General features: G+C 36.9%; 1 protein-coding gene across 15 annotated transcripts in view; it reads left to right on the top strand.

The window, feature by feature from the left end:
- Positions 1–14,432, top strand: part of NARS2 (asparaginyl-tRNA synthetase 2, mitochondrial) — a 139,509-nt gene that overhangs the window by 52,134 nt on the left and 72,943 nt on the right. For 11 of the 15 annotated variants that reach the window (XR_015158167.1, XR_015158168.1, XM_086385793.1 and 8 more), the window contains one exon: positions 12,854–12,948. The exons of the other annotated variants lie outside the window; for them this stretch is intronic. Coding sequence is in view for 9 of the 11 variants with exons in the window: in XM_086385793.1 (XP_086241919.1) it covers positions 12,854–12,948 (95 nt within the window). In the remaining 2 variants the exon portion in view is untranslated. The remainder of the gene's footprint in view (positions 1–12,853; positions 12,949–14,432) is intronic. 15 annotated transcript variants of the gene reach the window in all.

Genomic DNA, 14,432 nt, shown 5'->3' with positions numbered 1-14,432 from the left:
TAACTGCCGTCCAGCACTTGGTGGTTGCCATAGAGCTATTGTTGGTCAGTAGTAAGGCGGACAAGTTGAAAGTTAAAAGATCACCAGGCACTGTGGTAAGTGTGTCACGGTGTCAGACTGCCACAGTCTTCTGAGAGTAATGACTTCAGTTCCATTTTCTCCTCTCAAATCTTACGCACATTCCTTTTCAACAATAGGAGGCCAGCCGTAGCCTGGAACCATGCAGGATTGGGGATTCTAGGAAACAGAGTCCTCAGTTTAGATGGGAGCAATAATGCCAAGCTGATAAAATACCATCCAGCATAATCTTTTTCTCGCCTTATTTTTTCTGCTTTATACCAATCACCACTTCCATTCCTTATATTCTCTTGGAGGCAGTCACCTTAATTTCTTTGCTATATCTTTTTACTATTAATATAGCCTCATAAAATATGAGTGATTTTTTGTGTATGTTTTAAATTCACATTAATGATAATAGAGTTATTATTGTTATATTATTCTGTTTTCTACTTTTTTCCATTTAGCTCTGTTTTGAAATTCTATGCTGCTATAGGTATATCTATTTTTTGCTTGTCATTGCCACACGATATTCTTTATGCTTGCCTTCTACATTTTGCTTACCATTTCTAGTAATGGAAAGTTAGGTTGTTTCCAATTCTAAGTTACATCCCCCCCCCAAAAAAAATTGCAATAGGCTTCTACATATTCCATAATACACTTGTATGAAAATTTCTCTAGAATGTATATCCAGAAATTCCTCGGTCATAGGGTATATGGATTAATTTCACTGCTATCCAGAATAACTGTACCAGTTTATACTATACTGGCATTACCTCAGCATTCCTGTTTTCCTCTGAATTAGTTTTCTATCAGTTTGTAACTTAGTGACTTAAAACAACACCTATTTATTAGCTCACAGCTCTATAGCTGTGTCAGTAATCAGAATCGCATGGCTGGGATCAATCTCTCAGCTCAGGGTCTCACTGGTTTGATATACAAACCAGTGTATCAGCTCTCTAAGCTTTCTGTGTTGCCATCTGGAGCTTGCTCTTCCAAACCCATTCTTGCTATAGGGTTATATATAGGACTGAGGTTCCCGTTTTGTTGCTAGCTGCTAGCCAGATTCCTCTCAGCTCCTAGAAACTGCTCTAAGCACCTTTCCGTATGTCTTTCTCTGTCTTCAGGTGAGCAACAGCATTTCAAATCCTTCTCATGCTTCAAATTTCTGACTTTCCTACAGCCAGCTGTAGAAAACTTTTTACTTAAATATTTTTATTTTTAAAGCACTAGCAAGGAAATTTCCAGATCTTGAGGACATCTGATTTGGAACTTTAATTAAATTTGTAAAATCTCTTCACATCAATATTTGGCTTAGTGGTTGAATAAACCAGGGCTGAGAATCTTGAAACACATTTTATTAATAGAAATCTGCCTATTACATACTGACTATACCTCTAACACTTGATATTATGTAACTTTCTAATCTTTGTGAGTCAGATATATGTAATGAATTCATCTTAAAATGCCTTGTTTTAATTTGTATTTCTCTACTTCATAGTGAATTTGAGTGCTTCTTCATACATCTTAACCTTTTGAATTTTCCTTACTCTAAATCTGCTTTTCATACCCATTGTCCAGGTGGCAAGCAGCTTATTTTCTCTTTCTTGTTTTCTTCAAGGAGGTCCTTACATTTTCTACCCATTAATCACTTGTCAATTTTAGATGTTCAAAATATTTTATCCCTAATCTGTTGTTCTGCTGACTTCTTATCTCTTCCTTTATTAAATAAAATCCTTAACTTCAGTGTTGCCATTTGAGGATCTTGTTAAAGAGGTCCTTTCCCACTGGCAAAATCACTAAGTTTAAATAGTTAATATATTCTTATTCTTTCTTCATTACAATGGAAGTATTTAGACTGTGAATTTTAAAGTTGCAATCCCATATTAGTTTTTGACCCTATCAGGTTCAATAATTACTTGTTTATGTATGTGTTTTAAAAAATTGAAATTCATATAATATAAATTCACTACTTAAAGGGTACATTTTGGTGGCATTTACTACATTTACAGTGTTATACAACTACCACACCTATTAAGTTGCAAAACATTTTCATTACCTCAAAAGAAGACTCTATGCCCATTAAGTAGTCACTTCTCATTTCCCTCTTCTCCCCAGACCATGAAAGTGAAGTGTTAGTCTCTCAGTCGTGTCCAAATCTTCGACCCCATGAGCTGTAGACCACCAGGCTCCTCTGTCCAGGGGATTCTACAGGCAAGAGTACTGGAGTGGATTGCTGTTTCATTCTCCAGGGGGTCTTCCCCACCCAGGGATAGAACCTGGGTCTGCATTGCAGGCAGATTCTGTACCGTCTGAGCCATCAGACCATGGCTCATCAGACCTTGGCTCTCACCAATCAGTCTGTATGGATTTACCTAGTCTAGATACTGCATATAAATGGAATTGTGCAGTATGTGGCCTTTTTTAAAATGTTTCTTACTTAGCTTAGTGTGTTCAAGCTTTATCCATGTTTTAGCATATATAAATACTTCATTCCATCTTATAACTAAATAGTATTTCACTGTTTATATATATATTGCATTTTGTTTATCCACTTACCAGTATTTCTACTTTTGTTATGAGTAGTATTGTTATGAACATTAATGTACAAGTATCTATTTGAATATTTGTTTTTTATTTTTATTTTTTATAACAATTTTAAAATTGAAGTATAGTTACTTTACAGTGTTGTTAGCTTCAGATGTACAAAAAAGTGATAGTTTTATATTTGTTATTCTTTTTCAGATTCTTTTCCATTATAGGTTATTACAAGACACTGAATATAGTCCCCCATGCTGTATAGTAGGTCTATGTTGTACATAGGCGTGTGTATATGATAATCTCATTTCAGTTCAGTCACTCAGTAATGTCTGACTCTTTGCAACCCCATGGACTGCAGCACGCCAGGCCTCCCTGTCTATCACCAACTCCCGGAGTTTACTCAAACTCATGTCCATCGAGTCGGTGATGCCATCCAACCCTCTCATCCTCTGTCATCCCCTTCTCCTCCTGCCCCCAATCCCTCCCAGCATCAGGTCTTTTCCAGTGAGTCAGCTCTTTGCATGAGGTGGCCAAAGTATTGGAGTTTCAGCTTCAACATCAGTCCTTCCAATGAACACGCAGGACTGATCTCCTTTAGGATGGACTGGTTGGATCTCCTTGCAGTCCAAGGGACTCTCAAGAGTCTTCTCCAACACCACAGTTCAAAAGCTTCAATTCTTTGGTGCTCAGCTTTCTTTGTAGTCCAACTCTTATATCCATACATGACCACAGGAAAAACCTTAGCCTTGACTAGATGGACCTTTGTTGGCAAAGTAATGTCTCTGCTTTTGAACATGCTATCTAGGTTGGTCATAACTTTGCTTCCAAGGAGTAAGCATCTTTTAATTTCATGGCTGCAGTCACCATCGGCAGTGATTTTAGAGCCCCCAAAAATAAAGTCTGACAGTGTTTCCACTGTTTCCCCATCTATTTTCCATGAAGTGATGGGACCAGATGCCATGATCTTTGTTTTCTGAATGTTGAGCTTTAAGCCAGCTTTTTCACTCTCCTCTTTCACTTTCATCAAGAAGCTTTTTAGTTCCTGTTCACTTTCTGCCATAAGGGTGGTGTCATCTGCATATCTGAGGTTATTGATCTTTCTCACAGCAGTCTTGATTGCAGCTTGTGCTTCCTCCAGTCTAGCATTTCTCATGATGTACTCTGCATATAAGTTAAATAAGCAGGGTGACAATATACAGCCTTGACATAGTCCTTTTCCTATTTGGAAACAATCTGTTGTTCAGTGTCCACTTCTAACTGTTGCTTCCTGACCTGCATACAAATTTCTCAAGAGGCAGGTCAGGTGGTCTGGTATTCCCATCTCTTTCAGAATTTCCCACAGTTAACTGTGATCCGCACAGTCAAAGGCTTGGCATAGTCAATAAAGCAGAAATAGATGTTTTTCTGGAACTCTCTTGCTTTTTCATGATCCAGCAGATGTTAGCAGTTTGATCTCTGGTTCCTCTCTGCCTTTTCTAAAACCAGCTAGAACATCTGGAAGTTCGTGGTTCACGTATTGCTGAAGCCTGGCTTGGAGAATTTTGAGCATTACTTTGCTAGTGTGTAGGATGAGTGCAATTGTGCGGTAGTTTGAGCATTCTTTGGCATTGCCTTTCTTTGGGATTGGAATGAAAACTGACCTTTTCCAGTCCTGTGGCCACTGCTGAGTTTTCCAAATTTACTGGCATACTGAGGACAGCACTCTCACAGTATCATCTTTCAGGATTTGAAATAGCTCAACTGGAATTCCATCACCTCCACTAGCTTTGTTTGTAGTGATGCTTCCTAAGGCCCACTTGACTTCACATTCCAGGATGTCTGGATCTAGGTGAGTGATCACACCATCGTGAATATCTGGTCCTGAAGATCTTTTTTGTACAGTTCTTCTGTGTTTTCTTGCCACCTCTTCTTAATATCTTCTGCTTCTGTTAGGTCCATACCATTTCTGTCCTTTATTGAGCCCATCTTTGTGTGAAATGTTCCCTTGGTATCTCTAATTGTCTTGATGAGATCTCTAGTCTTTCCCATTCTATTGTTTTCCTCTATTTCTTTGCACTGATCACAAATTCCTAATTTATCACTCCCTACCTGTTCTCCTTTGGTAACCATAAATTTGTTTTCTAGTCTCTGAGTGTATTTCTGTTTTGTAAGTGAGTTTATACATACCATGTTTTAGATTCCGCAAAAAAGCAAAATGGCTGTCTGGGGAGGCCTTACAAATAGCTGTGAAAAGAAGAGAAGCGAAAAGCAAAGGAGAAAAGGAAAGATATAAACTCTGAATGCAGAGTGCCAAAGAATAGCAAGAAAAGATAAGAAAGCCTTCTTCAGCGATCAATGCAAAGAAATAGAGGAAAACAATAGAATGGGAAAGACTAGAGATCTCTTCAAGAAAACTAGAGATACCAAGGGAACATTCCATGCAAAGATGGGCTCGATAAAGGACAGAAATGGTATGGACCTAACAGAAGCAGAAGATATTAAGAGATGGCAAGAATACACAGAAGAACTGTACAAAAAAGATGTTTACTACCCAGATAATCAAGATGGTGTGATCACTGACCTAGAGCCAGGATGTCTGGCTCTAGGTCAGTGGAATGTGAAGTCAAGTGGGCCTTAGAAAGCATCACTACAAACAAAGCTAGTGGAGGTGATGGAATTCCAGTTGAGCTATTTCAAATCCTGAAAGATGATGCTGTGAAAGTGCTGCACTCAATATCCCAGCAAATTTGGAAAACTCAGCAGTGGCCACAGGACTGGAAAAGGTCAGTTTTCGTTCCAATCCCAAAGAAAGGCAATGCCAAAGAATGCTCAAACTACCGCACAATTGCACTCATCTCAAATGCTAGTAAAGTAATGCTTAAAGTTCCTCAAGCCAGGCTTCAGCAATATGTGAACCATGAACTTCCTGATGTTCAAGCTGGTTTTAGAAAATGCAGAGGAACCAGAGATCAAATTGCCAACATCCGCTGGATCATGGAAAAAACAAGAGAGTTCCAGAAAAACATCAATTTCTGCTTTATTGACTATGCCAAAGCCTTTGACTGTGTGGATCACAATAAACTGTGGAAAATTCTGAAAGAGATGGGAATACCAGACCACCTGACCTGCCTCTTGAGAAATTTGTATGCAGGTCAGGAAGCAACAGTTAGAACTGGACATGGAACAACAGACTGGTTCCAAATGGGAAAAGGAGTACGTCAAGGCTGTATATTGTCACCCTGCTTATTTAACTTATATGCAGAGTACCTCATGAGAAACGCGGGACTGGAAAAAACACAGCTGGAATCAAGATTGCCGGGAGAAATATCAATAACCTCAGATATGCAGATGACACCACCCTTATGGCAGAAAGTGAAGAGGAACTCAAAAGCTTCTTGATGAAAGTGAAAGTGGAGAGTGAAAAAGTTGGTTTAAAGCCTAACATTCAGAAAACGAAGATCATAGCATCTGGTCCCATCACTTCATGGAAAATAGATGGGGAAACAGTGGAAACAGTGTCAGACTTTATTTTTCGGGGCTCCAAAATCAATGCTGCTGGTGACTGCAGCCATGAAATTAAAAGATGCTTACTCCTTGGAAGGAAAGTTATGACCAACCTAGATAGCATATTCAAAAGCAGAGACATTACTTAGCCAACAAAGGTTCGTCTAGTCAAGGCTATGGGTTTTCCTGTGGTCATGTATGGATGTGAGAGTTGGACTATGAAGAAGGCTGAGCGCTGAAAAATTGAAGCTTTTGAACTGTGGTGTTGGAGAAGACTCTTGAGAGTCCCTTGGACTGCAAGGAGATCCAACCAGTCCATTCTGATTTCTTTGGAAGCCCTGGGATTTCTTTGGAAGGAATGATGCTAAAGCTGAAACTCCAGTACTTTGGCCACCTCATGCAAAGAGTTGACTCATTGGAAAAGACTCTGATGCTGGGAGAGATTGGGGGCAAGAGGAGAAGGGGATGACAGAGGATGAGATGGCTGGATGGCATCACTGACTCGATGGACGTGAGTCTGAGTGAACTCCGGGAGTTGGTGATAGACAGGGAGGCCTGGCGTGCTGCGATTCATGGGGTCGCAAGGAGTCAGACACAACTGAGCGACTGATCTGATCTGAAGTGCTATTATATGATCAATCCTTCCATTTTGCTGCCAGTGACATTTTCATTCTTTTTTGTGTGTGGTTGAGGAATATTCCACTGTGTGTATGTGTGTGTGTCCATACCATTTCTGTCCTTTATCGAGCCCATACACACTAAATCTTCTTTATCCATTCATCTGTCTTGAATGTTGTAAATAGTGCCACTATGAACATTAGGGTACGTGTATCTTTTCAAGTTAGAGTTTTGTATTTCTCTAGATATGTGCCCAGGAGTGGGATTGCTGAATCATATAGTAACTCTATTTTTAGTTTTTCAAGGAACTTCCAGACTGTTCTTGACTACGGCTGCACCAATTTTCATTCCCACTGGTAGTATGAAGGGGTTCCCTTTTTTCCACACCCTCTCCAGAACTCATTGTTTGTAGACTGTTAAATAATGGCCATTCTATCTAGTGTGAGGTGGTACCTCATTGTAGTTTTGATTTGCATTTCTCTAAAAATTAGTGATATTGAGCATCTTTTCATGTGCCTGTTGGCCATTTGTGTGTATTCTTTGGAGAAATCTTTATTTAAGCCTTCTGCCCATTTTTTAATTTTTCTGTTTTTTCTTTTTTAATATTGAGCTATTTATGCATTTGGAAATTAATCCTGGGTTGATCACATTGTTCGCAAACATTTTTTCCCATTCCATAAATTGTCTTTTCATTTAAAACCTTACAAGTTTAATTAGGTGTCATTTGTGTTTGATTTTATTTCAATTACTCTATGAGTTAAATCCAAAAAAATATTGCAGCAATTTATGCCAAAGAATGTTCTGTGTATGTTTTCCTCTGGGAGCTTTACAGTATCTGCTCTCAAATTTAGATCTTTAGTCCATTTTGAGTTTATTTTTGCATATGGTGTTAGAGAATGTTCTAATTTCATTCTTTTGTGTGTATATATTTTCCTAGCACCACTTATTGCAGAGACTGTTTTTTTTCTCCCTTGTATATCCTTGCTTCCTGTATCATAGATTAATTGATCATAAGCAAATGGGTTTGTTCTGGGCTTTCTGTCCTGCTGCATTGATCTGTGTTCTTTTTTGTGCCAGTGCCATGCTGTTTTGATGACTGTGGTTTTGTACTATATTCTGAAGCCAGGGAGTGTGATTTCTCCAGCTGTGCTCTGTCTCAAGACTGTTTTGGCTACGTGTGGTCTTCTGTATTTCCATACTCATGTCAAAAATTTTCTAGTGCTATAAAAAAATGCCATTGATAATTTGATAGGGATTAGTGTTCAATCTCTAGATTGCCTTGGGAAATGACCCCATTTAACAATATTGATTCTTCCAATCCAAGAACATGGTTTATCTTCCCATTTGTTTGTATCATTTTCAATTTCTTTCACTGGTGGTCTTATAGTTTTCAGAATATAGGTCTTTGCCTCCTTAAGTAGGTTTATTCTTAGGAATTTTGTTTGTTTTCATATGATGGTAAATGGGATTGTTTCCTCAATTTCTCTTTCTAATCTTTGTTAGTGTATAGAAATGCAACAGTTTGTGTGTATTAATTCTGTATCCTGCAATTTTATTGAATTCATCCATGAGCTCTAGTAGCAGTTTTCTGGTAGCATGTTTAGAATGCTCTATGTATAGCATCATGTCATTGGAAACTGTGACAGTTCTACTTCTTCTTTTGCAGTTTGGATTCCTTTTAAAAATTTCTTTTTCTTCTCTGATTGCTGTGGCTAGGATTTCCAAAATTACATTGAATAAGAATGGCAAGAATGGGCATCCTTGTCTTGTTCCTGATCTTATAGGAAGTGTTTTCAGGTTTTCACCATTCAGTATGCCATTATGGGTTTGTCATATGTGGTCTTTATTATGTTGAGGTATGTTCCCTCTATGCCCACTTTCTGAAGAGTTTTTATCTCACATGGATATTGAATTTTATCAGAAGCTTTTTCTGTATCTTTTGAGGTGATTGTATCATTTTTATTGTTCAATTTGTTAATATGGTGTATCACATTGATTGATTTCTGAGATTGTAAAATCCTTGCATCCCTAGGATCAATCTCACTTCATAATGGTGTTTGATACTTTCAATATATTGTTCTTTGAATACTTGGTTCTAATTCTTTTAGACATATACCTAGAAGTAAAATCTGTATGTTGTATATATAGTATTTCTTGTTCATCTTTTTAAGAAACCACCAAACTCTTTTCCCAGTAAGGGTACCAGTTTACATTTATAGTTTCATTCCATTATATACAAAGAAGATAAGTTATGTGATTTGTTGAGACTTGTGTTCTGGCGTTTAGTCTGTCTTGGACAGTGTGCCTGTGCACTTGAAGAGTTCACAGTCTACTGTTGTTGGGTGGAGTCTACCATTTTTAAATTTCCTCTTTCTTGAATCAGCATTTGTTTGGTTCCTCAGCTGTGTCCAACTCTTTGCAACCCCAGGGGTGATAGCCCGCCAGGCTCCTCTGTACATGGGATTCTCCAGGCAAGAATACTGGAGTGAGTAGCCACTCCCTTCTCCAGGGGCTCCTCCTGACCCAAGAATCGAACTGAGGTCTCCTGCATTGCAGGCAGATTCTTTACCATCTGAGCCACCAGGGAAACCCATGTTTGACTGATTTCCAGAGTTCTCATAATTGATTCTTACAGTTTTTACTTATTATTTTCAGTTTTTCTGTGGAGGGGTTGGAGTTTGAAGCTACCTGCCCCACCATTTTTGCTGATATCTCTCAGCAATTACTTTTTAAAAGAAATATTTTATAATGTCCCTTTAATATCCTGAAATAAAATTTATAGATAGCATAACTTAAAACATACAGAAGCTTTTAAAGTTTGCTGTAGTGCATTCCTTGTAATGTAAAGGAAAACTAAAAGGAAGTAATTTATTAAAATAGTATGAATTTCAGTAAGTAAATGTTTCCATATGACACTGAAAGTCATAATGAAGTAGTGATATGTTTGTAACTTTAAAACAGTTGAATTTAAGAGATGTAAGAAACTCAGATTTCCTTTTTGTACAAATGCTAATAAATGAGAGTAAAATCAACTCCTAAATATTAGATTTTTTTATTTATACATGAAATGAGAGAAACCACTTTTAGAGAAGTCAATAAAACACCCGTACAAATTACAGATGAAAGAAGTTAAAGAGGTGAAGGAAAGGAAAAAGTTATAATGTTCATACAAATGTACTGGGCCTTACTTGAAATGTAATCATTTAGTAAATAATGAAGACATATCAGAGAATACATCTTTTATTTTGAAATCCTAACATGTCAGATATTTTAGTCTTGAGTGTTTAAGTCCGTGGAAACAATATCGTTTAAGTGATAATGAGTCTCAAAGATGAATTTTTTTATCTTTTTATATGTTTATTATTATTATTTTCTTTTACTTTACAATATTGTATTGGTTTTGCCATACATCAACATGCATCTGCCACAGGTGTACACGTGTTCCCCATCCTGAACCCCCCTACCACCTCCCTCCCCATACCATCCCTCTGGGTCATTCCAGTGCACCAGCCCCAAGCTTCCTGTATCCTGCATCAAACCTGGACTGGCGATTCATTTCTTATATGATATTATACATATTTTAATGCCATTCTCCCAAATCATCCCCTACCTCCCTCTCCCACAGAGTCCAAAAGACTGTTCTATACATCTGTGTCTCTTTTGCTGTCTCGCATACAGGGTTGTCATTACCATCTTTCTAAATTCCATATATATGCATTAGTATACTGTATTGGTGTTTTTCTTTCTGGCTTACTTCACTCTGTATAATAGGCTCCAGTTTCATCCACCTTATCAGAACAGATTCAAATGTATTCTTTTTAATGGTTGAGTAATACTCCATTGTGTATATGTACCACAGCTTTCTTATCCATTCATCTGCTGATGGACATCTAGGCAGTATGGTACTGGCACAAAGACAGAAATATAGATCAATGGAACAAAATAGAAAGCCCAGAGATAAACCCACGCACCTATGGACACCTTATCTTTGACAAAGGAGGCAAGAATATACAATGAAGAAAAGACGATCTCTTTAACAAGTGGTACTGGGAAAACTGGTCAACCACTTGGAAAAGAATGAAACTAGAACATTTTCTAACACCATACACAAAAATAAACTCAAAGTGGAGTAAAGATCTAAACATAAGACCAGAAACTATAAAACTCTTAGAGGAGAACATAGGCAAAACACTCTCCGACATACATCACAGCAGGATCCTCTATGACCCACCTCCCAGAATATTGGAAGTAAAAGCAAAAGTAAACAAATGGGATCTAATTAAAATTAAAAGCTTCTGCACAACAAAAGAAACTATAAGCAAGGTGAAAAGACAGCCTTCAGAATGGGAGAAAATAATAGCAAATGAAGCAACTGACAAACAACTAATCTCAAAAATATATAAGCAACTCCTGCAGCTCAATTCCAGAAAAATAAATGACCCAATTAAAAAATGGGCCAAAGAACTAAGTAGACGTATCTCCACAGAAGACGTACAGACTGCTAACAAACACATGAAAAGATGCTCAACATCACTCATTATCAGAGAAATACAAATCAAAACCACAATGAGGTACCATTTCACGCCAGTCAGAATGGCTGCGATCCAAAAGTCTACAAGCAATAAATGCTGGAGAGGGTGTGGAGAAAAGGGAACCCTCTTACACTGTTGGTGGGAATGCAAACTAGTACAGCCACTGTGGAGAACAGTGTGGAGATTCCTTAAAAAACTGGAAATAGAACTGCCATATGACCCAGCAATCCCACTACTGGGCATACACACTGAGGAAACCGGAATTGAAAGAAACACGTGTACCCTAATGTTCATCACAGCACTGTTTATAAAAGATGAATTTTTAAAAAGCAATAATAGGGCATTTAGGACCAGATCAAAGTTAAGTTTTAAAAATAATAGGCAGTTACAAAATAAATGAATAATTTCATTTGGTAATTTTACACCAGGTATTACATTCATTCTCCTTTCAAAGACAAAAGGAGAAGAGGGCAGCAGAGGATGAGATGGCTAGATAGCATCACCGACTCAGTGGACATGAGTTTGAGCACACTCCACAGAGATAGCAGATGACAGGGAAGCCTGGCATGCTGCAGTCCACGGGATCACAAAGTGTAGGACACAGCTTAGTAACTGAACAACAATAGTCATGTTCATACACACACATACCCGTACATGATATGCAGTATTTTTAGAACAACCAAAGGAATTAAATAAGATACCTTCATTTCATTTGTTTCTATAATTCAGCAGTTGGTACTCTGCCTCTTAAAAGGAGTCTTACATCCTTTGTTGAAAGTTTTATATTGGCTTGGTTGCTTTTACAGTATTGGTTTTAGTGCACCATTACATTGAAACATTTTCAGATCACAATTTGAAATATAAGAGTAGGTAAATTATCTTCCTTCACTCCAAATGAATATAATAGTCATAACTTGATACAGAATGTTTCTTAATTATACTATTTAAATTATGCATGACCTCCAAATAACTTTTTATCTTAACTGTTAATAAATGTTGACTGGCTTGTTTCTGACCAGTTTCAAATGGACTAATCACTCTATATTACAAGTTCATAAAAATCTTTAAATGTAAATGTTCATCTTATCTTTGAAAGATAAGATCTGGCTTTTCTTATCTCCTAGTTGTCATGAAGATTAAGTGAAATGAACATGTTTATAGTTTATAATGTGTTTATAAAAATCTATTAAAAGCATTATTATTAACAATTTAATAATAATATGACAAGACATGTTTTAGAGGCTATTCCCTTGGGAAAATTAAATTTTAATCATGGGTCAGAATTGTGAAAGACTGTGTAATGCTTCACATCTAAAACAATTTCTTGCTTCAGCTTGCCCCTCAATCAAAATCAGTTTTTAGGAAAGAGTATATTTTGTGACCAAAGTACTTTGCCCTTTAGTTGTTGTGCGTTTCAAAAATATGGAGCAAACTTCCTTGACCTTAGCACTTACCAAGCAGGGATTTTCTCTTTTAAGTGTGTACTGAAAACTGCCTTTTTTTCATGAGAATGACCTGTCCTCATATATTTTAAATTGCTTTGTGATTTTTAGTTGTGACAGAAATGTGAATGCTGTTCAGAACATGTAATAGCTTCTTGTGGCCTCTGTTTTCTTTTGCAGCCTTCAAGCAAAATAAAGGTGCCTGAGGAGAATTTCTTCAATATTCCTGTTTTCTTAACTGTCTCAGGACAGCTTCATCTTGAAGTGATGTCAGGGTACAGAGTTTTCTTTGATTTTACTCGCATGGGCTACTGTTTATGGATTGGGTGAGAGTGTAATAATGTTTCCTTTCCCGGTGCTAAAACCTAATAATTGAAGTTAAGGTTTGTGGTTAGTCTACTTCAGTTCACTAAAAGTACATTTAGATTGACACTTTGACAATATCCAGATGTCTTACTAAAAAAATCATGGTAGTATACACTTTTTTTGGTGAAGAATGTAACTTTGGAAATATGAAGTGTTTTTTTTTTCTTTGTACTAATCTTTTTTGCTTAAATCTCAAAATATATAATCAAAATATAAGTATAATTAATCATGTTTATGAAAGTAAAAACAGTTATAATTCACACCTGAAAATTATAAGAGAGGTACTTGGAACAGATGGAAGAAAAAACTTTTTAAAATTATGGTTTAAATAAAGGAAATTAACTCACACAATCATCATGATGTGTGACCAATTAAAAAGTGTTAGAAGTCAGAGCCCATTAATTTTAGCCAGTCTTCAAATCTCTGGAAAGTCACTATAATCCTTTCAGTGCAATTTCCTTCTTTTTAGAGATTAAACAGGAAAATCTTTATTATTTAAATCTTATATTCTGTGATTCTGTGGGTAATTTTCTTAATGCTGACTCAACAAGTACTGAGTCTTTACCCAGATATAAATATCTTTGTTTTCTCATACAGAGCTTGAGACTTAAAAATCTTTTTAGGAAATGGCTACATTGAAAATAGGGAATCTTTGTGTATTTCCCATTGTTTTTAAATGTGCAGGTGGAAAAACTGAGGGGAAATAGTATTTGTATTTTTTTTTAATTTTATTTAAAAATTTTACAATATTGTATTAGTTTTGCCAAACATCGAAATGAATCTGCCACAGGTATACCCGTGCTCCCCATCCTGAACCCTCCTCCCTCCTCCCTCCCCATACCCTCCCTCTGGGTCGTCCCAGTGCACCAGCCCCAAGCATCCAGTATCATGCATCGAACCTGGACTGGCGACTCGTTTCATACATGATATTATACATGTTTCAGTGCCATTCTCCCAAATCTTCCCACCCTCTCCCTCTCCCACAGAGTCCATAAGACTGATCTGTACATCAGTGTCTCTTTTGCTGTCTCGTATACAGGGTTATTGTTACCATCTTTCTAAATTCCATATATATGTGTTAGTATACTGTATTGGTGTTTTTCTTTCTGGCTTACTTCACTCTGTATAATAGGTTCCAGTTTCATCCACCTCATTAGAACTGATTCAAATGTATTCTTTTTAATGGGCTGAGTAATACTCCATTGTGTATATGTACCCCAGCTTTCTTTTTTTTTTAATGGACTTTACTGGCAGGATAAAGAATGTCAGTGGTGGAATAAAGATAGTCTTGAAAATAATATATACTTAGATTCTTTTCTGATTTACCTTTGAGAAAGAAAGATACTATTTGATAACTACAGAGACCAAATAATAGAAAATATTATCAGAATAT

Source organism: Bos grunniens, chromosome 29 (assembly GCF_055505025.1).
Source record: "Bos grunniens cultivar Pamir isolate PY7600 chromosome 29, Bosgru_T2T1.0, whole genome shotgun sequence".
In the NCBI taxonomy this organism is placed as follows: Eukaryota; Metazoa; Chordata; class Mammalia; order Artiodactyla; family Bovidae; genus Bos; species Bos grunniens.
This window is presented reverse-complemented; position numbering and strand designations above follow the sequence as displayed.